The sequence below is a fragment of the Apteryx mantelli genome, chromosome 1, assembly GCF_036417845.1.
Source record: "Apteryx mantelli isolate bAptMan1 chromosome 1, bAptMan1.hap1, whole genome shotgun sequence".
NCBI lineage: Eukaryota > Metazoa > Chordata > Aves > Apterygiformes > Apterygidae > Apteryx > Apteryx mantelli.
The window spans coordinates 56,652,186-56,679,419 of record NC_089978.1 but is presented as its reverse complement, the minus strand read 5'-3'; the positions used below and the strand labels follow the sequence as shown (position 1 = coordinate 56,679,419).

At 39.2% G+C, this 27,234-nt stretch overlaps 1 protein-coding gene across 12 annotated transcripts in view; it reads right to left on the bottom strand.

The window, feature by feature from the left end:
- Positions 1 to 26,855, bottom strand: part of GPC5 (glypican 5) — a 727,382-nt gene extending 700,527 nt beyond the window's left edge. For all 12 annotated transcript variants that reach the window (XM_067293223.1, XM_067293233.1, XM_067293241.1 and 9 more), the window contains exons 1-2: positions 26,663 to 26,855; positions 5,478 to 5,639 (exon numbers count right to left, since the gene is read on the bottom strand). In XM_067293223.1, coding sequence (XP_067149324.1) covers positions 5,478 to 5,639; positions 26,663 to 26,816 — 316 coding nt within the window. In that variant the 5' untranslated portion in view covers positions 26,817 to 26,855. The remainder of the gene's footprint in view (positions 1 to 5,477; positions 5,640 to 26,662) is intronic.
- Positions 26,856 to 27,234: the final 379 nt, after the last annotated feature.

Here is a 27,234-nt window from a genome sequence, read left to right as displayed (position 1 = left end):
TATAGGTCACCTTTTTGTAAATTAACTTCAGTTCCCCCTATTTCATGAACTATTTGCTATCGGAGCATCTAACAGTGAAGGGCTCATGCAGAAAAAGAAAATCACACACAAGTTGTATTAGAAGAAAGCACTAACAAATCAGCACTTTGATCTTTATAGGAATGGCAAGGTTGTTCCTAATAAAATAACTGAAAGTTTCAGATTGGATCCACTATAGGGTTAGGCGCCTGATTCCTGAAATCTAATTTACAAATCCGTGTTCAACACTTCTGTTTCCTTTACAAGGAATGAAGGTAGGTCTCTCAAAAGCCCTCACGTTAATGGTAGGCAATAGCGAGACTAGCCAATTAGAAACTTCTAACAGAGCAATGGCTGAAATCACTCTTAGGCCCCAAACTGCAGCACTGTTTATCCAACGACTCTTTAATGCAAAATACACATGCAACCCTGCAAACGGTGACTGTTTGCTAACAGTCTTCCCCTGCCTGGGCTACACCTAAGTCGCATTCAGCCTTAACAAAACCAAGACATTTGGAGGCGGACAGTTCGTTCCAGGATCTTTCCCCAAAAGACAGCATCAACAATTCCAGGTTTGAATCCCTCCATCCTACACAATCTCAGCAGGCCTAGCTATGGCATGTCTATACTCCCTCTTACACATTCACAGGTGTGCCACACAAGCCCTCATTTTGCACCATTTTTGAGGGCAGTCTTCATATTACTTCACATTACTAAAGACACTTTGAATGGAAAAATGCAAAAGGAAAAAAACCTGCCTGCACAAAACTTGTCCCAGAGGAAACCAGGAAATCATGGCTCAGAGGAAATCTTTGGCCAAGTGCTGCAACAAAATAAACAGTGCGGCTGCAACTCGTCTGTCCTACAGCAGCTAGTTCTTAGCAGGACAGACACAAGTCAGTTCGTGACAGCTGACCCCCAGTGAGTCTTCGTCCTCTTCTTTTTGGAGGGATAGAAACGCATCAATGTGAACCTCTTCTAACATTTAAGAACTGTGCAAAACCAGTGTATACCTACATAAACCTAGAGCGTATAAAATAAATGTTAGAAAAAGCAATTATTTATACTTATGGTTTCCACTAGAATGGAGATGCTATGTCAATCCCTGTACAGCATCCACAGAACTTTTCTCACTTATTATTAACATTAAAAAAGCCTAAAAATTCAGAGATGTGCACCAATGTCATCCTACCAAAATAACTTGAAACAAAATTATCATACAGCTTAAGTTCTCTAGCCACCTTCTCCAAGGGAAGAATCATTTCTTGCTCCCCATAATGTATCTCCCACTCACCAGATTAATATCTAGGTTGGTATATGTTATCTTGTTCATATTTAATTTCACTGCCTCCTAGCCTTCTGTTGCCTCATCACTTCTCAAAGGTATTGAATCAAAATTCATAGTGAAAAAGTAATTAAACACTCTGTTATACCCTAAAAGGTAAGGAAAACATTATAACGATACTTGCTAGGAAGCAGTACACAAGTCGTGCAATTTGTACTATTTAACTTGACATGTTCTAAAAGATTCCAAATTTTTTGCAACATTTGAAAATTATCAATATACATTTTTGTTACCAGGCAACTCTTAATGCAGTATAGAACCACAGAATTTTAACAAACATTAAAAGGCTCCCAACCATGAACTTTTTTCATCTCTTTAGCTCAACTGTGGCAAGTATTTGCCTCCTCTTTTGGAGAGAACACAGGCTTAGAACAAAAGCACCCCATAAGGGTAGAAACAATGTCTATTACTATAACATGTACTGGGGATAGGACGAAAGCACATGATGGGTGCCCAGATTTAAAAACATGGCTTTATTTAAATACCAGAACTTGGAAAAGGAGATCATTTTGAAGTACAATGTAAGGAGATGCTTTAGTATTAGAACAGCCATTCTTTAGACCAAGCATTAAACCAAAGTGATTTAGATTTTCTACCTGAAATAGTTTGAAAAATATTTAGTGGACAACAACAATTTCCTAACAAATATTCCACTTGCCTCTATGAACTCCATAGAACTATGGATTTGTTGCCTGTATTTTAAGGCAAGAGCTGTCATTGCCACTGTTATATTGAAGGACTAGGCAAAACTGTAGCAGAAAAGTTATAACACTTTTCTTTTGTTGTTTTTTCTTTATATGAGTGGCCAGTTGTCACACAGCATTAAGTGATTCTACACGGCTGCTGTCCATGATGAATTGCTCTTTAAAGGAAGAGCTTTTCAGTTTGTAGAGCACATAGTGTGACCAATTTGCATGAACTTTTAAAATCATAAAATTATTAAGTAGGGGCAGCTTTTATAATGGATATAAAACAACAGTTGTTACGAAGACTCTAATTTCAAACGAATATGACTTCATAAAGCATTCAGGCCCAGACACACATGACTGATAAAGGTGACATAAAAATAACACATACACACACACACACACACACGCACACACATACATATACAAATAGAGAGATAGAGAGAGAGATGCTTCATCTCATGAACAAATGCAGTCTTCCTAAAGTACTTAGGATCTCTAGACTTAATTTAATACAGGAAGAACATGCACCTCTGAAGATCTCCAGAGAGAGACACGGATGACTAATGTTAACTGCTTTTTTCTCTCTACTGTAAGGAACTGAGAGAAAACATTAGCTATTTGTTCCATTTGGATCCAGTCCACCAGTTCCTCTTTTAGGCCAAGGCATCCAACAGCAACAGACTTCAAAAAGAAAGAGGTGACAACAGTGGCAGTCCAGTGGCAGTGGGGAGTCCATGACACTTGCTACCCTCTTCACACACCCTGTCAATCCCCTTCACACTTCTCTGCATAACTGCTGAGAAACTTGAACAGTTGCCAGAGTAGCAGGAGAGTTGGGTTAAGTTTTCACTTTGAGGCAATTGCACCCCTGGCCACACAGCCCAGGTTAATCAAGGCAAAAGGAGAATGCCAAAAGATTTCATCTTTAAGTGGTGAATACTGAGATAATCATATAGTCATAAAGTAATTCAGGTTAGAAAGGACCTTAGGAGATCTCTAGAGCAAACTCCTCCTCAAAGCAGGTGTTAAAACTGAATTCAGACCAGGTTGCTCAGGGCCTTGTCCAGTTAGGAATGTAAAGTCTTACTATGTTCCCAGATTTCAAAACCCAAACAACATCAGCAACATTTTTTCATGATTTCTGAATCTGAAATGACTTAGCTTGAATTTTAGTCAGCAATGGTCTTAATTCTTCAAAAATGAATGGTATGCTCAACGGCATGTTTTCCAAAAATTACTACTTTAAGGTCAAGTAAGGTTTTAAATCTAATCAAGTAATCTTTTAAATCTAATTTTAAATAATATCAGAAGCCACAGAATATTCTCTCTCAGATATCTTTCCTTAGATAAAAGGAAATTCAAGATATAAGTACTAAAGCATACACTTTAAAAGTATGTCAAGTATATAGCATATATAAAGTATATCTACTTTAAAAGTACATCCTTTGAAAAATATTTGTTTAAAGGGAAATGATGAGAGCAAGCCAGTGGGATTTGTAGTTAGTGGTTAGGCTACATATCTGGGAAGGAGGGCTTGGGCTCCTGCACCAAGGACTGTTCATGTATGTTGCACTGAAAATACTAAAAAATGTAATCCTTAAGCAGTCCTTGAACCATCCCTGTGTTGGGCGACTGTATAATCACTAGGCTACAGAGTCAGGGTCCTTTCTTTGGTCAGTGCTTCTTCACTGTAAAATGGCTTTACTGGGAGTGTAAAGAGTGCATTTGCCCCATGTTAGCCAATACCTTGGTGGTTAGGGCATCCTCCTGGACTGGTAGGAGATACAGTCGGAACTTTTGTAAGCTAAGAAGGGCCTAAAACCCAGCTCATCCACATCCTGAATAGCTGCTAAGACTGTACATAAGGAGGCACATAAGTGTTTCTCCTCGAAGTCACGCATATCACTGTCTTTCATAAACAACCCACCTAGAGGGGTAGGTATACATGAAGCACACACTCTGAAAACCAACAGATTGAGCCCATCAGGTGATAAAAGCATAGAAAACACATAGTTTTGGGGTCCTGGTTTCACTTAACCATGACTTAAATCCAGTTCTTGTCAAGACTGAAAATGTTGGGGATTCAAGAAGTATACTAGCTAGATACCTGAGGGGTTTTTTTTTACCCTTTTCTTTCTTTTTTTTCTGGAGGTGGAGGGAAGGAAGTGGTGATAAAATCCTAGGGCAGAGAATACAACCCTCACATAAGGCAAGTACAGCTGGTTCCTGAGCTCTACAGAGTCTACTACTCCAGGTCAGCAAAGCAATATAACATACTAGATCACCACGGTGCAAAAGAGAGGGCTAATATACATAAATTGGGAGGAAGAGAGGCAGAAAAGAGGGAGGGAGAGCTTGCTTTGCACATTTTACCAATGATCTCCTGACCATGACACCCATTCACAGCTATGTTAGGTAGGCCACATAGCTCTCCGAGCAGGTAGAGAGAAACTTGTTTTTAGTGTAATACAGAGCCTAAATTTCAAAAGAGGAATCATAGGGGTTTAGGATCTCAGAGTCAACTTTGCTACCCTTTTTATGACCCTAGACAGCTGTTCATAGTTAACCATTTGAGCTTCACAGTTTAAAAACAAGAGAACCATCAGAAGGACAATGTCCTAAGCCTGTAAGGGGAAGTTAACATCCTATCCTACCCAACTGAGTGATCATTAAGGCCATAAATATACATTAACGGACAAATGACAAGACCTAAAGACTTTGCCTTCAGCATGTGTGAACTATATATCACTTTCCTTCACATACAACCACATATTCTCACTCTACCATCTTCCCAGATCCTGACCAATTTCTGCATTAACTTATGCGTTATTAATTCAGAGGAAACTCAGGAGTATGCAGGGAAATTGCTGAAAGGATATCCCTCCACCAGCCCCCCAAAATATTAATTTACCTGACAGCATCCTGTTGTGCATTTGTACCACTGAAATTCAACCCAAACTCAAAACTATTTAAGCCCACAAAACTGGAGCAAAACTTGACCCACAAATGTAGCTCAAAAATTAATCACCCAAATATTTCTATTAGAACAAGACAAAAGAATATGGACAGAAATACTAGAATAACAAAATCTCTCTTTTGTAGCACTACATGCATTAATTTTGCACTTTAGTATCTGAATTAAAGATGTTTAAGAGGAAAGCCAAGTTAGTGGCTTACAGGTTTAATCAAAGCATCTTATTAGAACCATTTATTAATTTTTCTCAAAGGCATTTTAAATAAGCCACAAATTCCAAAAGCAATGCAGCTGCCAATCACCAATATGATTTAATACTCTTTCTTTGAAAGCATAAAAGCATCAGGAGGAACTAAAAATTAAGAGAGAGCTTTATTACATGCTCAAACTGATCAAAGATGAAAATTAAGAAAAGTATGAACAAGTTTTGAAATAAAAGCAAAAGACTTACCTTGAAAAGCAGCTGCATTACGAGATATTAAAAATTTTAACATAGCGCTTGATGTTTGAAGGACTTGCTGTATATCCTGCTTTGCAGCAGCCTGATATCTTTCTTCCATCTTTTTGGTACAGCATGTTGGGTTTTTAGAAGAACAAACCTGGAGATCAACCCCTAGAGAAAAAAAAAATTACAATGATTACTGGAAAATAGAAATACACGATGTACTAAGATATATAAAATAGCTGAATTCTTTTTTTCACATAGGTATATATTCATAAAAGAATTACCCAAAGCTTTCAAGACATCTTGTCTTGTTACACAAAAAATAGATGGGAGTAGTAACTAAAATTCTGTGGGAAGAGTAAATTTATTACAGTTAATTAGTATCATATAATATCACTTTCCTGACACTGTAATCTCATGCCAGCTGGGAATACTGCTAACTAATGGGGGTAAAATACATTGGATATATATTGTACATCATCTAGAATACTGAACTGCTGGGCTAGTTCATGGCTGGCACACTCATTTCTCTATAAATCTTGGACTGAAGGGAATTAACTTCTGCAAAATGTTAAATTGCAAATACAATAGGGGAAAGCCTAGTCCTAATAGGTAATAATGTATACTCTCGTATTAACTTTTATATGTCCTAAATTTGTCTCTAATCTCCCTTTTATGACCATTTATTGTTTCTTTCTCTAAGGTCTATACATTTCTATATATCAGATGACATGCCAATTTACTACGTCACTATCAGGTTGGGAAATATTCATAGAAATGAACATTTATTCAAAATTTTGGCATGATGAAAGTCAAGAGGGGCAATTCACGATTGTTATGACAGCTATCAATTTTATTTTTTATAACTGAAGTATAATCAAGCATGAAAATACTTTATTTCCCATCCCTTCTTATCATGTGGTGTTTAAAATCTTCTTTGTACTATATCTAAACATTGCTTTCTAAAATGAAGAAACAAACATTCCAAGAAAGAAGAAGACAGAATTCAAATCACATTAATACTAAAATTTAACTATCCAATCCAAATTCTGTTCTCAGATATACTGTTTCACTGATGAGTGTCAGAAAATTTCAAGCAGATAGCATAAGAAATTATTTTATCTGTTCTGTGGTCAAAATTCTAATTCTGTGGCTGTGTGCATATACATGGTTCTTTCTTCTTAATAGGTAAAAAATAAGATCACGATGGCAAGAAAAAAGGTAAGAAATTCTGAAGATAAAACTTATATCTGCCTAGCCCTCAGCTCTTATACTCACTTTCAGCTACTACCCCATCTCTTCATTTTTACCTTTTATTTCCCTAGCACTAAGTCTACAAGATTAAACATTCCTACCTACCTTTTAAATAATTTTTTCTAATCCTCTGATAAATCATTCTAAGGTAGTATGAAGATAGTTAGGGAGAAAAGGAGGCCTTGCACATTTTGTCTGAATATTCCATTAGTTATCGTATGTAAATTTGGTGTTTTAAATAACATATTCCAAAAAGCTGAGAAAGAAAAGTTAAGTTGCAGAGGACTGGATCAGACTATTCTGGAAGGATGGAAAAGTGTTTAAATTTATTTTATCAAATGTACTCCCTTTACACCAGAATGAATCAAGGAACAAGTCTTCTGAAATCTTTAGATTTATTTTGGATGTGCACTAGTGGAACAACAAATTTTACCCAACATCTTTAAAGCACCTGTGTTAAAAACTAAGTAGGCATCAACATATATTAAAACATTCCCTGAATATTATGGAATCAAACCAGTTTAGTTTATCCCCTTTCTGTAACACAAATCAATACCACACTGGATAAAAGATATATGCAAAAAAGGGTCTTAACTGTCTTAATTCTCTCTAGGAAGAAAGATGGATGTTATCCATGTGGGAAAACCTGTAATATCAAAATGCACCAGCTTCAATAAGTATAGTTCCAGCTAGGTGTAATCAGGCATACCTCTCAGTTCAAAAAAGGGCAATTTTGTTTGTTTCCCTGCCTGTCAAATACACTACAACAGTAAACTGAAGACATTCAGGCTCTCAAAACTAAGAAAGTATATCTTTTCCAGGAAGAATCAGATCCATCTTACACCATTACCAAACTATTTCCTAACTGGAAGAGCAGAATTTTGGTTGTTCTTAAACACAGCCTACACACATAGTTTCTCACAGTCCCTCAGCATACAAAAAACACCCTTCTCGTCCAACCTGGTTACCTTTGGATCACCTGTAAACAGCTGCTGCAGAGTAACCCATGATAATTTCTGGTTCCCAAACAGCTTGTCACTCCTGCTGTTTAAACTTGCACTGATAACCTCCCCCGCACCATATCCATATGCCTACCAGAAACAGAAAAGTCAACAGTAGAGACTGTGAAGCATGGTGAAGCCTTGAGCAGATCTGCTTCCATCACTGTTAAAGAGATTTCATACACACACAGAAAGTGCAGGCTATGTAGAAAAGACTTGACAAGCAAGGTTTGTCCCCTTATCCATGTGTTGGCTGAAGCAGTCTTAATGAAGGATTCCCTGGCCCTGGGTTTTCACTTCAGCTACACCGTGGGAAAAATTCTTACTGTTTACACATAGCAATGCCAATCCTGAAACAGGAATCACCTGTATTTAGACAGGTCATAAAGCTCCAGAAGATCCCTTAGAAGTTATATTTAGAAAAGCACAACACCTGAATGAAACAGGTAAATGGTATAGGGCATAAACGAGAAGCAGTTTATCCAAAGTCCTAGATGAACACTTGTCTCTACAGTACTACACAGAGGTAGTTTGATTCCCATGAAAAATATAAACTTCCTTTGCTAATTGTAGATAATGTGGGAAGACAGATCTCAGATTTACTGAATGTTTCCTTGGGGCATGGGTAGTCTCCATCGTTACAATTCCTTGTCCGTCCATCCCAGTGCAGGTGTGGAAGGATGATACACTTTAACCTACAGTATTGAATACTGTAGGGTTTCTCCTCATTTGTAAAGAACCTACTCTTCTTCATGCTTTAGGTCATATGATGTGAGTTTTTAGGCAAACCAATTCATTTCAGTGAGGACTGCTGTTCAGAAATTGATAATCTGATACACCTTTACGAAGACAAATGTTTGACTCCATATATACAAGAACAGTTTACTGCCCAAGGCAATAAAATGTGCCTTGAAGTAAATCTATTTCACAGACATAATCAGAAGTAAATCTCATTATGCCAAAGGAAGAGCACTGGATACTGTAAGAAATCCTGCTCCCATACAGAATTGACACATCTGAGATTCCCTTCATGGTACCATGCAAATGTAAGAATGTAACCTCTGGATGCGAAAATAGACTAAGGCAAGTGACACCCTTGTAAATCTCTTTGAAGTGGTTTTCAACGAAAGGTTAACACATGGTGATTAGTACACCCACAAGCCACAGTCCAAGAAGCTGGAAACCTTCACTATCACAAGTGAAAGGTAAAATTTTATTCTAATGCAGATACAAATCACTGAACTTCTGCAAATATTAAGAAATATTATTTCTGAAGTGTTCTAGTATTGGTACAAGGTATCTTTTCCACAATACCCTTTCATGTTTTGGATGGCTGTTTATCTTCATCATTTATTTTAAACATGTAATTTCCATACTCTGAGATATGATTGAGTATGTAAGCTTTTACAACTTATGAACTCCATAAGACCTCCTGACCAGCTGCCTCTACAAATCTCTTGCCTTATGAAAATTTAAATGTCCCATCTTCAGACATTCCAATTCAGCAAAAGAATTGAAATAAAAATGCAAAATTAAGGTGGTCTATTAAATTATGTTATTTATTAGCTACTCTAGTATCTATGCTCTGCATGCCAGAGAAAATGGTTAGGGTCAGAGTCAGCCTTAAACAAAGTTGCCCCCAGCAACATTAAAGAGGATCTTAAAATAATTTTTATTACAAGTAATGAAAAGCTAATTTATCAGTGTCCTGCTCTACTACCTCAGAATCCATATACTACCTATATACAGCCTCCCTCTCTTCTGTCTCCTACTTCATGCCCCACAGCCTCACACCCTGAACCAGATTTCAACCCTGTGAGCCCGCTGACTTCCAACTTCTTAATTCATACCAGCTCTCCAAACTGAGTCCCCTACGTTGCTTATCACCACTGTCCTCCTACAGCATCTGCACATCCCCATGCCTAGATCACCCTGCAACTACTGGAGACTCCTCTCCTTGCATCCCGTTTTCCCTCCCCAGCCAAGCCCCAGTGTAGGATACAGCAAAGCAGATGTAGAAACTGCAGCATCATATATGAACACTATGCCGTGAGTTAGCTGCTCTGGGTACAGGCCTTTCTCCACATGACAGTTGACACAGAGCAGCTAAAACTCCATGAGAAGTGGAAGAAGGAGAAGCAGTGGGAATGGACAGACTCACGGGACCCCAAGTAACCATTTGAGATGCTTGTGCTTAAGGCTAGCCACACCTAGGATTTAAAACAAAGCAGACAAAGCTGAAACTTCAACTGCATGCAAGTCTGTTTTTCTTCGCCTATAGTTGTAACTCTTTCTAAATAAATGATACCAGTTAAAAAGCTGATATTTTTTTATCACAGTAGTGGTGATGACTTCAGTAAACTTTGGTCCTGGAAAGAGACAGAAGGTTACCTAAGGAAATGGGTCAAGAGAACAGTTAAGTGATGCATGATGCAAATCAAGAAATTCAGGGATTACAGCTATGTTAACACAAACTCTTCAAGGAATGAGTTTTGTTATGCTGTATGTATATAAAACATACATAATTTCATGCACGATAACCCCTATGCAAACCATGTCTATGTCAACATTGTTTATGGTAATAAAACAGTGCAAGTTTCTGTTAATCCTTTTAAATTATCTTGCTTATGATTAGATACATTTACTGTCATACTGAATACTTATTAATTTAAATATTAACTACATTAAGTGAGAATTTTTAAAATAACATACTGTGGAAATTGCAGCAACAAACTGGACTAATATACCACCCATCTGCAAACAAATTAAAGGAATGATAATAAGCCTGAAGCAATATTTACTAATCATACTAGAAAGGTCTATCCACAGGTATGACACACAGTTCACTCTCTCCAATTTCATTTTTTTATTCCCAAATAAATTATTACACAGTGCACATCACAGTAGGGGACAAGTCAAGGTATTCTCTGCATTATGCCAGCAGCAATACCCCTGACAAACATCAAGAGAAAGAATTTTTATATTGATAGCAATATTCACACTATTACATTACAACAGTCTTTTTTTCTTTTTGGTTACTGAGTATTATCTTCTGTTTGTAACAAAACCAAGTCATCATTGTTGAAAAAAGTCACACAGTTACATAATCATGTGACTGACACTCCCTGAAAATTGAGTGTCAGGAACAATTTTACTAAGTTGCCTGGACACATTTCAATGCCATAACAACTCCAGACTTTCTATATTTTTTATTTATTCCCCTACATGTGTTCTTTAGGTTCTTTTCTGAAAAGGAGGGGTTTTTATTTATGTTTATTTATTTAGAAATGGATTCTGTACTTAAAAATATTTTTTTTATTTGTGCACATTTTCTCTATCCCAAGCTTCACGCAAATCAGCACAGAGCTCAGAAAAAGAGAGTAAGCATATAACCTGATTGATTAGTGTTGGTCTATTGGTCTTATGTTGACAAACCATGCAATTTTACTGCAAAACTTTGTAGTATTTGTTTTTTCTTAAAACTCCATTTCTGCTGTTCTAGGAAAGAGTCTACCTTCATAATAAAATAATAATAATAATCATCATCATCATAACAACAACAAAAATAATGCTACTAAAACTCACATTTAGTAATTAATATAGCCATTTATTTAAGTACAGCTGGACCAGGACTCGACAACGGAAACACCCTATTAAAAGAGTATTTTTGTCCAAGATGGCCGCAAGAAATAAAAGCTGAAAACTCTGGCACAAATTCATCATTTCATCAATTTACCTGATCAGAATAACATCTGGATCAAATTATGACCCCCTATGTTGCTGAAATACTTATGGCTGTTAGAAATTATATAATGCAATATGCATTAAATTCATGTCTGACCTTGTCCAAAGCCTGTAGACAAGGCATCTGTCTTTGTCAGAAAATATGCTTAGCACTTAAGACACTGACGCAGAAGCCAACTCAGAACAGCCTGGAGCTAGGATTTCCCTTGAAGCTGCACCAACTTTATGGGGACAAAAATGTTAAACAAGTATTTTTTTTTCTAGATACTCAGAAGATAATCTACTACTCCTACACTGATCTAAGAAAGGTGTCTCCATTCTCTTGGCAGTTTGGTCCTCCAGCTTATCATCAGATCTGAGATTCCTCATAATGGCTTAGACTTCCAAAATGCTTTATTTTACCAGATGATGGAAGCAATCACTCTCAACATGCTCTTCTCACTTCCAGATTCACAAAGCAGACTTAGTAATAACTCTGGTCTACTCATGTCATTTACCTTTCTTTCATAAACACTGATCTTTCTAGCATTTTAAAACAATTCTCAGTAATTTTCACACTTCATACTTCTGAAGTTTAATATTTATAGCTATCTTTATTTCCTTTTTAACTATAGAATATTTAAAGTATGATTATAAGAGTCCACCAAATTTGTCAGAAGAAATACAGCAGTTGCTTGAACTAGAATTAAACAACAAACAAGAGGAGAAATTCATCTAAATTCATTTTACTAAGCATTGTCTACACTAGGACTTTCCTGTGTTTTTCTTCACAAGCTGAGAATATAATAACAAAAAGGTGTAGCAAAACTTTATACTACCAAACTAAAGACTCATGCACTCTACTATGCTTTTCCTAACTTGTTTCTCTGCAGTGATGCAGTGTCAGATAAACACATTTTCATTACTCAGATGCACTCAAAGAAAAAACTTAGTATATTCATATGGAATACATTTTCAATGCCAAAAATACAATTAATGAATTAATGATAACCACAATCTATATATTTTTTTTTTTTGCAGCCACAGAAATAAAATAAATTCCGTGGTTGCTCTTTCATGAACTCTAAGTGGTACAGTTAATTTTAGCAAATCACTGTATTTTAATATCATCAAAGAAAAGTGAGTGGCAATTAGAACTATTTTTTCTAAGAGAAGACCAGAATTTTTTTAAAATGAAGATACTGTTCCTTTTTACTCTTCTCAGACTTCAATATTCCCTCTTATTCTTATACCAAATTATCAATATAATTTTACAACACTGGGGCATATCAGTCTGTTTTTCTTTCAATATTTCTCATCCTCTTAATAAGGGATAGTGATCACTTGCTATAACATTGTAGTGGCCTTTCAGCCTTTCCTCCACACTAATTCCATATTACTAACATTTTCATATACAACTGCTTCAAAGCGCTTATGGGGTTTAGATTTTTTTTTCTTGTAGATTTACTTATTTCCTTTCACAATTCTTCCATGGAATAAATTATTTTATATGGCTTTTGTAAATAAGTGGTATATAAGAAGATTAAGGATAGCTGCTTCCTTTAACTTCAGGTTTTTGTGATAAGAAATACGAAGCTTTGTTAGTGATCTCTTTTAAAATAATTTTATGAATTTACATAAGTTATTAAAAAAAATTTGCATAGTAAATGTGACAAAATTGATTAGCTATAAATCCTTTATTTAGCAAGCTGTGATGATGGCAGAATGCATGGGCTAAGTCGATGCTCCTAACAGGGACTGACCTGTGGCTTGAAGGCCAAATGACACAGATTAGCTCACATTCACACTGCTTGGGGTTTGTTCCCCTTACAGCAGGTTTGTCTTGAAGAAAGCTAGTTGGAGATGCTTAAAACAGGTAGCAATTAAGTAATTAAGCAGTGTGAACAATCAGTGGTCCGGTGTCACTTGCTGGCCCTTTTCTATTTAGCACTATCTCTGCTGAAGAGTTCACAAACTTCCCAATATTATATGTAGCAGTTCAGGTGTTAGGAACCCTGACTCACAAAGATTCAAGCTGCGATTAATACTCTTACCCATCACAAGCAAAAACCACAAATCTGCAAAACAGTATCAGACCTACTTCTTGAAAACAAAAAAATACCAGAATTAAGTTGCCACCACTGACTACAAGGATAAACAAGTTTTATCCCATATGGCTGGCGTACAAAACTTCTGAACCAGTTATGACAAGAGGGTAGCTGTCATAGAGATTTCTGATACCATTTCAAGAATGGGGAATATTTAATTTTGTTATATGACCTTGAAATAAAATTTAAGACAAATAGCTACGTTACATCCCATAATAAAAAATCCAGATGATTTAAACTTTGTTCAAAGAATTTATCATACTATAACAGCATAAAACTCTCTCTGGGCAGTCAATAAATATTTATTCTCAATAAAAGAAGAAAGCCTTTCAACTCAAAAATAACTTTTCCTCACTAGACTCCTGACGTGGATGTTTTGGCGGAAATTTTCTTCTACACTGATTAAGAAACAGCATTACACTGCAACAGTTCCAGTAGTTAGCATACTTGATCTCAATTAAGAAGCACACGTTTTTTAAATTAATTTCCTTCTAGCTGGTCATGACATCATACCTGAGCACTTGGGTTTGAAACATGCTAGAAAAATTCTGCATTGCCTAAGTAGAGAATGACAGTTCTGATGCTGCAATGAAACGTACTCAAGGTTTAAAGATAGAAGACACCCTAGGTCTACTGACAAGCAACTGTGACTTTCCAAGCAGAGCTGTGGTATTTAAGTGTTTCTCCTCAGGAGCTTGGACAAGTTACCAATATGCATCTCATACTAAATGAAACTCAAGACTCAGTGATCTAGCACTGATGGATAATAGCAAAGTGATTTCCCCAAATATCTTTACACCCTATTTTGAGAAACTAAATACCGTGACATGAATGTTTGGCACTTGACACTGAATCTGTATAGCTAAACAAATCAGACCAGGGAATAGGAGATTCCATGATTATCTGTACAGCTTTACTGTTGGCATGCTCTTGGCATGGCTTTGACACGTGTGGATAAAAACAGTCAGCTCAAAACTGCTGGTTCTGAGCAGTATGGACCAATTTGTGTCAGTTAGCCTCACAGCCAGGATCAATGCCTGGTCATCTCTTATTTAAGAGTAGATCCCCATTTACCTGCCTGGTAGAGTGCCCTGACAGCCAGGATGGGGAACATTTCAGAGCAGCTGGGCTGGTACCGAGCATCGGCACCAAAGGGAAGAGGGGGGCAAGAGCGGACCAAAACTCCCTTCTGTGGGGACAGCAGCACCCCTCTGCTGACCAGCTGTGGGGCCATGGGAGGTCACAGGAGCCCAGGTCCAGGGGGCTGCAGAAAGACGGCATGGCCCGCCTGGCCATTGGATGCTTCCTCATGACGCTCACACACATGGGCATTACAGCCGCTGCCAGGAGGGCCGCAGCACATCCAAAGCAACTGCCAAGCACCAGGGGCGACGAAAGGACATGGTAGTGGGGGGCTGTACTAGACCAGCAGTGCAGAGGGTGATGCTGTCCCGGCAGGTCTGTGGCTGCTGGCCCCGCAGCCCCCGTGCCCTGCCTGGGCTGTGCCACCTCCCTGTGGGGTGCCAGAAGCAGCCCGTCCCCTGCAGCCCCCCACAGGTGGGCCCATCCCCCAGTGCAGTGCACTGAGCCCATGTGCAAGGGCATGGGGGACTTGAGAGCATCTGGTCCATTACGTTATCTGGTTAAGGACTATTCAGTATAAAAGAAATAACAAATAACAAGGAAAGTGATAAATTAAACACAGACACAAAAGCCTATCAGGCAAATAATAAAAGACAATAACAAAGACCAGAATTTTGCGGCCTCTGACTGACGAGCTATTAAGGAATGACTCAGGCAAAGCCTTGGAGAGGGTCAACCTGAACTTTGTAACTGATAATGAGGGGGAAACAAGACTAACATGAGTAGTATGAGATACCTGAGGGGGCTTGCGGGACTGCAGGAAACTTATTAGGGGATATCAGAAGGAGCTTGTGCGATTATGTAAAATTTATTAGGAGATGTTTAGAGAAAGGGCCAAAGGCAGAGAAGGGGAGGGATCGGGGTGGATCAGGGAGAAATAAGCATGGCAAAATAGAGAGAAGAGGAGATAAAAGGGGTAACACGTAAGACATGTAAGGAGGGCCAGTCAGTACACTAGTCTTACTGAGCCCTGTGCCTGATCACCACAGTCTATCCTGTCTTCTTATTACATCTTTTTTTCTTGGATTTTTTTAATGCATAATCTCTTTTCTATTTGTGTGTGCTGCAGCTGGAGGAAGGGCCATGGGTCATGAGGCCCATGTGTCTATGTGCCAGCAACTGGAGAGACCAGGGTGTACGTGTTATATGTGAGAGGTCGAAACAGCAGCAACTGGAAACACCTCAGTGTGTTTATATTTTCCTGGTGAATTTAATCCTCTGTGTATGTGTAATTCACTAGCAAACTTCAAGCTGGACTAGCCAGCAAGTAGCAGGAGACCTGCATCTGGAAAGACTCAAGGTCTGAGCCAGTGGTGGGTGAGGGGCCCAGGGTCTGGGTGTGGAAATCAGGCAGACTGAGAGCTCATGCTAATATTCAAGGGATCTGCAATTGGGGAAATGTTTGTGAGACAAATGTGTGAGAGCAAGCATCTGTTTGCTGGCAAACATAAGCTGGACCAGCCAGCAAGTAGGAGGAGACCAGCATGTTGGGTAAGGGGACCAGGCAAGGATATTAGATGAACTGAAAAGTCATGTTGGTATTTGACAGATCTGTGAATGTGCTTGTGAACCTTGACAGTGAGGGAGTTTGTGTTTTCACTAGTGAACTTTAACCCTGATCAGCCAGGCAGGAGAAATCGAACTGGGCTATTTGTACCTACATTCTAAGTGGGTTCTGGTAGTGATGCATGTGGGTGCTGCTAACAGCAGTGCTCGGTCTGTGGCCATCTGTGTATCCAGCCATATTAATGTCCTCTGCATGGATGTATGCGTGCATGCTTCTGGGATACATGCTTATGCTTGTTACTGGCTGAACCTGCAAATGGGAACAGCATCAGCTGCATCCATCAGCCTGGGACAGACAGACCTCCAGCATCTCAGAGTGCACCTGGCTGGGCTTCAGAAGCTGGGAAGGCAGAGTCCCTGGGTCCTGCAGTCCACTGGATTTGGCAGCTCTCATAACTTCCTAACACTAGGAAACAAACAGGAGGAGCTAGAGGTCTGCATGTGCACACAGAACTGTAACACTGTTGGAATAACTGAGACATGGGGGAACAGCTCAAGTGACTGGAGTGCTCTGATGGATTGATATGGGCTCATCAGGAAAGACAAGGAAGGAAGAGGGATTGCCCTTTAAGTTAAGGGTCAATTTCAAGATACAAAGTGGACAACAGGCTGGTTAAGAGCTTGTAGTGACCCAAGATCAGAGGAGAGACCACTGAGGGTGATATCATGGTGGCAAATTGTTAGAGAAGTCAGGATGAGGAAATGGATGGGGTCTTCTTTAATCAAGGCTCTGGTTCTTATGGGAGATTTTAATCCCCACAACAGTTGGTGGGGGGATGCAAGGAATCCATAAGGTTTCTGAAAGGTATCACATACACTAAATGTGCTCTTCTGGATTGATGCTCACAGAGAAGGAGGACCTAGTCATGGGGGGTGTAATCAATAGCAGCATTGGGTGTAGTGACCATGAAATAGTGGAGATCAAATTCCCAAGGGGAGCAAAGAGAGATAGTAGCAGAGTACAGATCCTGGTCTTCATACAAGCAAATTTTCACTTATTCTGGGAACTGGTAGACAGGATCATCTGGGAGGCAGATCTGAAAGATGAGGTTGCTCAGGAGAACTGGCAAGTCTTTAAGGACAATTCCTCATCCAAGCAGTCAAACAGTCAATCCCGATGCTCCAATGAGCAGACTTCTCAATAGACACGCTTGAATAAACAGGGAACGCATGACTGAGCTTCAGTGCAAAAAGAACATATAGGGCAAGCAGAAGCATGGGCAGGTTACAAGCCGGAATACAGAAACATTGCCCAAGCATGCAGGAATGGTGTTAGGAAAGGCAGAGTTCAACTGGAGTTGAAACTGGCAAAAGACATTAAGGACAAGAAGAGTTTGTACATTAGCAGTGAACAGTAAAAAATAAACAAGGGAATAGCGGGCTTGCTGCTGAAAGGGGTGAGTGATTTAGTGACCATGGATGCAGATAAGGCTGAGGCATTCAGCCCCTTTGTTGCCTCGGTCTTTGCCAACAAAGTCTCCCAGGCCTTCATGCCTAGAGATGCGTTAAGTAGGGAACAGAGCCAGCAATAGTGGAAGAGGATTGAGTCTGGGATTTCTTGAAGAATCTTGACAAAAAAACAGCTCATGGAAGCAGGTGGGATGGATCTGAGGGTGCTGAGAGAGCTGGCTGAAGTCACTGCAAGACCACTATTGTCTTTGACAGGCTGTGGACACAGGTCAGGTCTCCAATGAAGTAAATGTTGCACCTATCTTCAAAAGGGCAAGGAGGATATTTGAGGGAATTACATGCCAGTCCATCTTCCTTTGGTGCCTGTACAGCAGTTCTGTTAGACTTTTACATGGCCAGAGTTATTCGGCTAGGTTTGGAAAGCCTGCCTTCTACAACACAACACAATTTTTCTACTCCATACTAGTTCACACAATAGAGTGGGTGTGTCCTCAACAAACCTTTATTTCAGAATCTAGATCCTAAATCATTTGAGAACTAGAAATAGCTCTGAAAAGGCCAAAAAAGGAAACTCACAATTAGATACTAGATGCTTTTTTCATGTCTCTACAGTTTTACAATTTTCTGAGTGACTTGTTAGAAAGCCAATGTTGTGCATTACAGTAGTCTCCCTAGTACAACTGTTCAATCTTCAAACTTCAGCATAGCTTGTATACAGGCCCGAATGTCATCAGGGGATTTGGAACTATTCTCAGTGAAAAATAGTTGTCTCTTTTTCCTCCAACAAAGTACTTAAAAACAATTAAAAAAAAACACTATTGCATATCTTTAAAAGATATGACAGGTTATGTGAATTCTGTTTTTCAGGATACCACTTTACTGTTATTCCATTCTGTATGTGATCTGCTGTACCCTCCAAATCTTGGCAGGTAATAATTACATCTAAATGACCTCTTTGCTTGGAACTGAAAATATAAAGAGAGAGAAAACTCAAAGCCGTTATCAGGTTGCCTTGAATGCAAATAACATTAAGCATTGCATATAGCATTGTTTTAGTCAATAGCATTATTGTATAACGCACATCATAATTTTGATATCAGAAGTAACTGAGCTGTCAAACCAAGTCAAAATTAGAACTTGCACTATTCCTGGTTCTGTTACTGACCTGACATGCATCTCTTGCACAGGTAAACAGTAGCTTGATTTTTCAGAAGCAATGACTACCCACAGTTTTCATTTATTTCCTTTTTCCTATGAGGCTCAGAAAAACAAATCTCGCACATAAGATTTTTGTGCCTCTGTGCCTTATTTTTCCAATTTGTAAAGTACCCACCTCACAAGTATTATTTGTTAATAACTAAAATGTAATATACAGAGCATCTGCTCACATGCAGTTGCGTGTGCACATGCAAAATACTTGTTCAGTACTAAATTTAAATAACTCAGAGATTAATTGTATTATCCAAACTGTGCTTAATGTTTTAAATACTTTGCTTTCAAAGCTTTATCCACTTTCCCTCTGGTAAAGCAGGAGCTAAACAAAAATTTTATGTAAACTTGTTACGGGCTCTTATATAGAGTCAAGAAAGTATTTAGACTTTCAGCAAAACTCTAAAAATTGCAAATATCTGTTTACAGTTTCAGCTGACTCTTCAGTATTCTCTTACTCCTTTGATTTTTTTCTTTTTTTTTTAAGTAGCATCTTTTTAACATGGATATCATTCCCAATCCTATGGGAACACTGCTTTTACTTTAAGACGGCTAATCACATACATATAAAGTACATTTTATTGACCTACTTCTGTTCCAGCTCATTAAATACAGCTGCTTTCAATGGTCAGGGAAAAGTAACTGAATGCAACATGTAAAAGAACCCAACTGACTAAAAATGGAGTGGTTGCTCAAAATTCACAGAGGGGCTTTGTACTTGTTCCTCTATAGAGCTGCAGAACAAGCAGCAGTTTATGGACAATGTTTTAGAAGAGCGTATGTACAACAGCAAGTGAAACAGGTCACTCCATTTTTTACAACTAACATTAAAAAAACCAAACTTATTTTCTGTGTTTTCACATCTCAAAATCTTCATATCTTCCACAAGAATTGTTTTGTCAATATCCAATCATATTGAAATATTGTGGGAAAACATTTTCAGCTCCAGGAGGAACACTGGCTCTTTTCAGTACTGAATTCCGAAGGCTTTACACTGCAGCTTTTTTTTTTTTTTTAAACACAAGAACACAAGAAAGAAAAAAACTGAAACAACTTGGTCTGCAATAAATATATACTAGCATATGTAGTTGTAGCCTAGGAATAGTTCTGCAATGGAAAACCATCTCGATGGTTATAGAAGAAGAGTTCAGCAAGAATAAAATGTAATTATTCTGAGGTATAGGCTTACTTAATTGCAGAAGATCTGGAACTGATTCCAGACTTTTCATTCATGGCCTAGGTCCTACAAGCCTGTACTTCCAATAGCTTTATATAAACAAGTGCTGACTGGATGAGGATGTTAACTGCCAGGAAGAGAAAATACCGGTCACAAATATTAGACAAATAGTTTTGAGATCAAATCCAGAATCTGAAAAACCCCCAAATAGACCCAGGATTGTCAAGATAACTAGCCTTTTAAAAGCCAGCACTGAAATGCCACAGGTCCTGGAAGCAATTGTTCAAACCAGCTGTTTATTGCAAAATGGATTTGCAAGCTGTATCAGGTATCAGTCCTTCTCAAGCTTTTCCTTTAATATCTATTTCTTAACTCATCTTTGTTACAAGCTGTCACTCCAGACTTATGATTAACCATCATAAAAAAAGATTGCTGGGTCTGCACTGCTAAATAAAAGATAGGTAGGGCTCAAACGCAAGTACTTGACCCTGACTGTCCACACTGTTACCTCTTTCTGAGGCTCTGTTAGATGGCTCCACGATTTCTCTCAATACACTGCCCAGCTGCACTTTCAGAGATAGTGCATTTCAGGCACTGCTTTCAAAAGACACCATACACAAGATTCTAATAGGTTTGGCTCCTTCCTAATGTCGTCCAATACCTTCCTCCTACTCACAAGCACCCTAACAGGGTACAGACCCCTCTACATCCCCTCATGCCACACCCCAAGGCCCACAAAACATGTTTTCACCGTACACTGTAAAGCCACCACACTGGCCATCTGCAAAACAGCCCTCCTGTTTTTAAGACTGCTTAAAACAGGTGGGAGAAGGAAACCAAAAAAACAAGTGTGCCATAGCATTACAAGAGCATCACAGTGGATCTAGAGGAGACTCAAGGGCAAGCCACAGGTAGTGTGGACACAGGCAGTCTGTTTTACCAGATACTAGCCTTAAGCAATGCAGACATGAGCCAATATATTCCACGCAGCACAAGAACTAGGGATTCGGCCCCTATCCTTATTTAGCAGTATGGACACAGTCCTATAAGGGCATCCTAGCTTGGTCAGGTCCTAAGGACACTGGGCACTGCTGACTTCCTAGAAGATTTGGAAAACTTGTTGGCAGATATGGAAAAGTTGCTACACAGCTATTCACACTTTTTTCTTTTTTTTTTTTTAATCCTAAAATATTTTAGGAACTGTTTCTTTCACCCTGTTTTGTGAATCCAGAGGTGAAATACTCCTTGTATTCAGGAACCAACAATGTACATACACAGATACATATATGTATATGTGTGTGTATATATATATGAATGATATTATATGAATACATAGGCAACAATCCTTACAAAACAGATGCGGTAAAACAAACATCAATAAGTGATGCAGCAGAGCAACTCACCTCCTTTCTCTGGCTAAATCTTTTTCTGGAGATTTGATTCAGATAAGTTCTGCATTCTTACCTTACCTGATTTGATTTGAAATAAAAAAATAAAAATAAAATCAGAATTCAAATCAGTTTACAAACTCAAATCGAAATCTAAGGAAGAGTTTGGAGTTGCATTAATCTGACATGGATTTTAAATTAACTTCTATTGTTTAACCTAAATTAGCAAGAACATTTTAACTTGAATTAGCAAAACAATATCACACACCAACTTCAGAGATACCCTCATCCTTCAAGTACAGATTTTTGCCTCATCCGATTTCACATGCATAACAGTTCTCTATCCAAAAAGGCTCTGCAATAAAGTTTATATTCATCAGAGTCTTCACTTTTCTTACTATGCTTCTTGTTCTTAGGACTGCATAATGACCTCCCAAAGGTTGCTGAAAATAAGCCAAGACAATGATTCCTGAAAAAAAAAATCTGCTGAGTTTAGACAAATATCTCCAGCACTTAATCTTCTTGATCAGGAACTGATGGATTCCACAAGTCCAGGAAATGTGATATTTCTCAATAAACCATGCAATTTAGCTTTTTGGTGTAAACAGAAGCCTGACAATTTTTTCACTGATGTATCTATTGGGAGCTCTTCCTCAACAAGGTGAGGTGACAAGTTTATAATTCATTCCACTCCACTGTTCCATGGAGTCTAAGAGAAGGAAATCAGAGAAGAAATTTTATTTGAAATAAGAAAAAAAAAAAAAAGAGTTGAGACATGAGCTTCCCATTTAATTTGTCTCAAAAAATGAGCTACTAAAATCAGCTAAAAGCTCTAATGTTATGAGCCTCTTTGGGGTAAAAGGGTGGAAATCTTGAAGTGGCTTAGATAACAGTACCAGAAATATAGCCCAAGAAGTAAAAGAAAGTGTTTTGTGGACAATGTAGAAAAAAGTATTTAAAAAAAAAAAAAAGAACACTATTTTTCAAATCAGTATTATATCACTGTCTTTAATTTTGAGGCCTTTTTATATTTAATTCTATGCTGTATACATTGCTAGGTCCTGCATTACAATGACAAGGGTCTTTTAGGAAATTAAAATTATTGAGTTTTCTGTACAGTCCAACTACCAAGAAAATTAGGCATAATCCTAAAATCTTCTGGCACAGAATCAGACAGGAAAAAAATTAAGTGTTCTGACAACGACCATTTAAAATCACTATGTAAATTGCAAATATTTCAACATAACATGTGATGGCTGAACACAAACATATACTACAGTTAACAAATCATCATTTCGTCATTACAAAAGACTGAGCACACTTGGTCAAGATTTGCATTATTTGGGCTTTTTTTTTTTAACAGAAGCAATAAAAATCTTATTTTTGTAAGTCAAAGAGATAGCAATTTATCTATTGCCAATTTCAATACTACAATATCCTGTTATGTGAGTGATAATTTAATATAGACTCAAATGTGTGGTTCCCGTAACCCTCACGACTGTCTTTTCCTTGTGCATGTATTTTTGTATACAGATATTTCTGTTCCTTTACAGACACATAAATTCTATACAATGGCTGCAAGACTAATAGTTAAATAAAATATAACACACAGTTTTTCAAGATAGCATATATTCAAAGTATGGACAAGTAGCAGTCCCTGAATAGAACAGAATTACAATTTTCATGATTTGTAGATATAATGATGCTTAGTTTTTATTACCACTAAAAAGAGAGGGAAGAAATACAAAAGAATCCTACAGTCTTTCATTTGAATGTGCATAATGAAAAGAAGAACAAAATAAGCCAACTTCCTCCCTGTAATTTCATTGACTACAGAGGCAGCCTTCCACTGCACAGAAGTCCAAACTACTATTCCCATCCTCTTTCAGCAAGATATCCCTCTCCACATGACAGCTGTGATCCTGTAATTCAGCTTAAGACATTTAAATGAAGGTGTCCATACACGAGGTAGGTCTCTAAGTTTCCACTACAATAAATGAAATGCAGGTAATATGGTAGTGGTGAAAGAGAGGCTCAGCCCACTCTGAAGTTGACACCTATGTTCAATTAGCTGAACAGCTTCTAGGCACCCCTGTCTGTAGTGATCATTCAGCTCAGTTGCCCACACTGAGCATCTGAGATGCCAAGATTTCCCACCTGGTATCCTGCTGCCACTCCAGAAAGATGCAGGTCTCCCTGAGGCCTGGTATCGTACCTGTCAGCCCACTCAGTTATCCCAGACACTCTAGGGAATCTCAAATTATGCCAGATTCTGATATTTAGGCAACTGAATTAAGCCCTATAAGGCAGCTTTGACATCTACTTAACATGTAGACACCTATATGAAGTGTTTTTATATATACATAAAATATATATACACACACACTTCTAAATGTCATCAGAAAAGGTTTTAAAACATTTTCCACTTCTTGCCTCAGAAGGTAGCTTAATATAGAAGTTCAACAGGAAAAGATTGAAGGTGACATTTCTTTCCTCTTCATATTATGCTTCCAGCCTACAAGTATCTTTAATCATGCCCGAATCTGCTAAAATATTCATTTAACCCCCATTTTCTTGTCATCTCCAATTCTGAAGAGATTTTACTGTTTGCAATTATTTCTTTCATATACCTCTGAGAGCAAAAATACTCAAAGTGAAAACTTTGGCACCTGTATCCAGCTCATTGAAGGCTGGTGTTTTCTGGCCTGCCCACTGCAAGGCAGTTCCTAGGAAGGGTTGTTGGGGCTCTTGCAGTGCTTCAGAATAATAATCCGTATGAATGCTTAACATATTAGCAGGGATGCTTAATAGAAACAAAGGGAGGACTGTTAGAGAATATTGAACTGAAGCTGTTTAGAATTAATTGCTTAGCATAACTTGCTTAGCATTAGTAGCTAAATTTGCTGAAGCCTTAGGCCTTAGGCTGTGAGCTTGCTGTGAACTTTTACTTAGACGAGTAAAAGGGGGCCCCAGAGCCGGTTCAGGCTAGAGAGATAAAGAAGTTACATCGACAGCAGGAGTAGCCAACCTTGAAGATAAGAAGCAGCCTGCCTAGAGACAATGAAGGGGCCTAGTGAAGAAGGGGAAGAGCCCAGACCTAACTATTACTATTGGTCCAAACTATAACCAATCAAAGTGGCCAAGGCGCCGCGTGCCTGCATGCCATGACTGCACAAACATATATAAGATGGGCAAATTGCTGAATAAAGTCGGAGTTGAATCTGCATTCTGTGACTGCGTCTGATTCTTTCCCGCTACTCCCGCGGACCGTGACAAAGGGTGAAGACCATTCAGTTGTAACGCACACCTCCTGCTGACCTGTTTGTGGGGGCAGCAGCAGAGAAAGGAATTCTTTTATTATCCTTATAATTCAAAACCAACTTCAGGAACAGGAAATACAGAAAAGTCAAAATAAGAAAATCAGAGTGGTGTTATAAAAACATTATAGGTGAAGAGGGGAAATTAGAGAGCAGGGGAGGAGAAGAAACACCTACATCAAAACACTAGCTGTTTCCTCTTGAAGCAACATGTTTCCTCCCCCTCCTTGTTACACAAGTGAATGTACGGTGTCACAGTAAGTTACAATAGCAAAGAAAGTTTCACTTGGTTATAGAATGAGAAGAACATAGCTACAATTGATGTGCTCTCATGCCAAATGATGTTATTCACACAAATAATCAGCACCAAAAATTTAAGTCACTGACAAGGCTTTGACCCAGATCTAAACTTGCAGACAAATATCTTAATTTCCATAGCACCCTAGCCAATCAGGCCTTCAAATTAAATGCTTTTTTTTTTTAATTGAAGATTATAATAAAATCTTTAGCTAAGGACAATATACAATGAATGCTGTTAAATGTATTGTTAACCTAAATATAGTACTTTAATTTTAAACATGACAGCTATCATAAACTTAGCACTCTTAATATTACAGTACACAATTTATAAATCAGTCTCATTAAAATGCTAAATTTTGAAGCAATTAATTTAGGAATAAACACAGTCCATCTTACCTCAACTTGCAGAGTTCAAAAAAAACCTACACAGATCATCTTAAAAAAGAGGCAGTTGATATTTTAAACTAGGTCTCTAACCATGGAAATATTGGGGTACACTGCATTTTAATTTTGTGAGTAGCATCACTGAAATCAGCTGAGGTACTCATGAGACTGAAAACAAAAAAGGTCGTATCATTTACATACATGATTTGCCACATCATTTGGTATCCACTTAAAAAAAGTTTCATTGTTAACATAAACACTGGATGTACTCAATGTCTTAATTAATGGAATTTCTGTAACACTACTTCCCTGGGAATTTTATTTAATTACAGATATAGGCAGACACCCATTACAGAAAATGTGCAGATCTTCCACTTGCACTGGTGTAAATCATTCTCATTTCATACAAGAGTAATTCCACCAGTCCAAGACACAGTTCAGTGAGTTTCCTCTTTTATCTAAATTCAGGGTTTGCAGCGGCACCAATATATCTATGTCTGTTCACTGACAGCTGAAACTAGGATGAACTCCCAGTTCAAGCTGCCTCTTGCCATCTATCCCACGAGCAACACGGCATGGAAGAAGGTGTAAGGGGCAAGAGCTGAAGAACTCAAATTTTTTGCTGAGGCTACTTCCCATAGAGAGTATCTTCTCTCCTGAGGAAGGGGCCAGAATTTAACTTTCCCCCCGCAACGCCCCGGAGAACTAGTCCATAAATCCCTGACGCAGCTATTGAGCATTCTTCTACACGCTCCCCTTCCAAAACAACTGCGCACAGTATTAAGAGGGAAGAAAAAAGGAAAAAAAAAGAAAGAAAAAAAGAAAGAAAGGAAGGAAGGAAGGAAGGAAGGAAGGAAGGATCATATTAGCTGTCCAGCAAAGCTGCAGCTGGACCAAGTGGCCACACACGAGACACCCGCGTCTCCCCGGCCGTGGCACCAACCCAACCCGCGCTGAAGCGCCATGGGCGAGGCGAGCGCGCCCCGCCGGGGCAGAGGATGGGGAGCGAGCGGGACCGGCGCCCCCGGGAGGCTGCCCCGTCCCGTCCCGTCCCGTCCCGTCCCGTCCCGTCCCGTCCCGCCGGCGGGAAGCAGTGCTCCTCCCCCCGCTGCGGGGCCGCCTTCCTCCGCCTGCTCCCGGAGCCCCGGGAAGCCGCGCAGCCTCCGCGCCCGCCGGCGGAGAGACGCCCCGCGGAGCGCGGCCGCCCTTACCTGCCCGCGGCGTCTGCGGGAAGCCCCTGAGGGGGCCGAGCTGCCGCAGCCGGAAAACTTTCCGGGCATCCTCGCAGCTCCGCAGCTCCCCGGCCGCCGCCGCCCGCAGCAGCAGCAGCACCAGGGCGCCGAGGCAGAGGCTCTTCGCCCCCATGGCCCGCCAGCAGCGCCCGCTGCCGCAGGGAGCGCGGCCGAACCGCCGCCGCCGCCGCCGAGCTGCCTCCGGGGCCGCGCCCGCCGCCGCCGCGGGGGGGCTGCGAGCACCGCCCGCCGCCGCCGCTCGTTCTCCGGGAGGAGAGGGCACCTCCCCTCCCCTCCCCTCCGCCAAAAAGAAGAAAAAAAGAAGAAAAAAAAAAGACACGCGGGAAACAAGCCTTTAAGTAATAAACTACTAGGCAAGCAATAATCCCAGACCAGCATGAAAAGACTTGAAATAATTCGGGGTACTCTTGGAGACTATTCACCACAGGCTTAAAAACTGGCAGTAACGTCCACAGTTGGATTTGGTGGGTTTGACTTCAAATGCTAATCTTTTACTCGCCTTGCTTTTGCTTGGTCTCCAAAAACCCAGA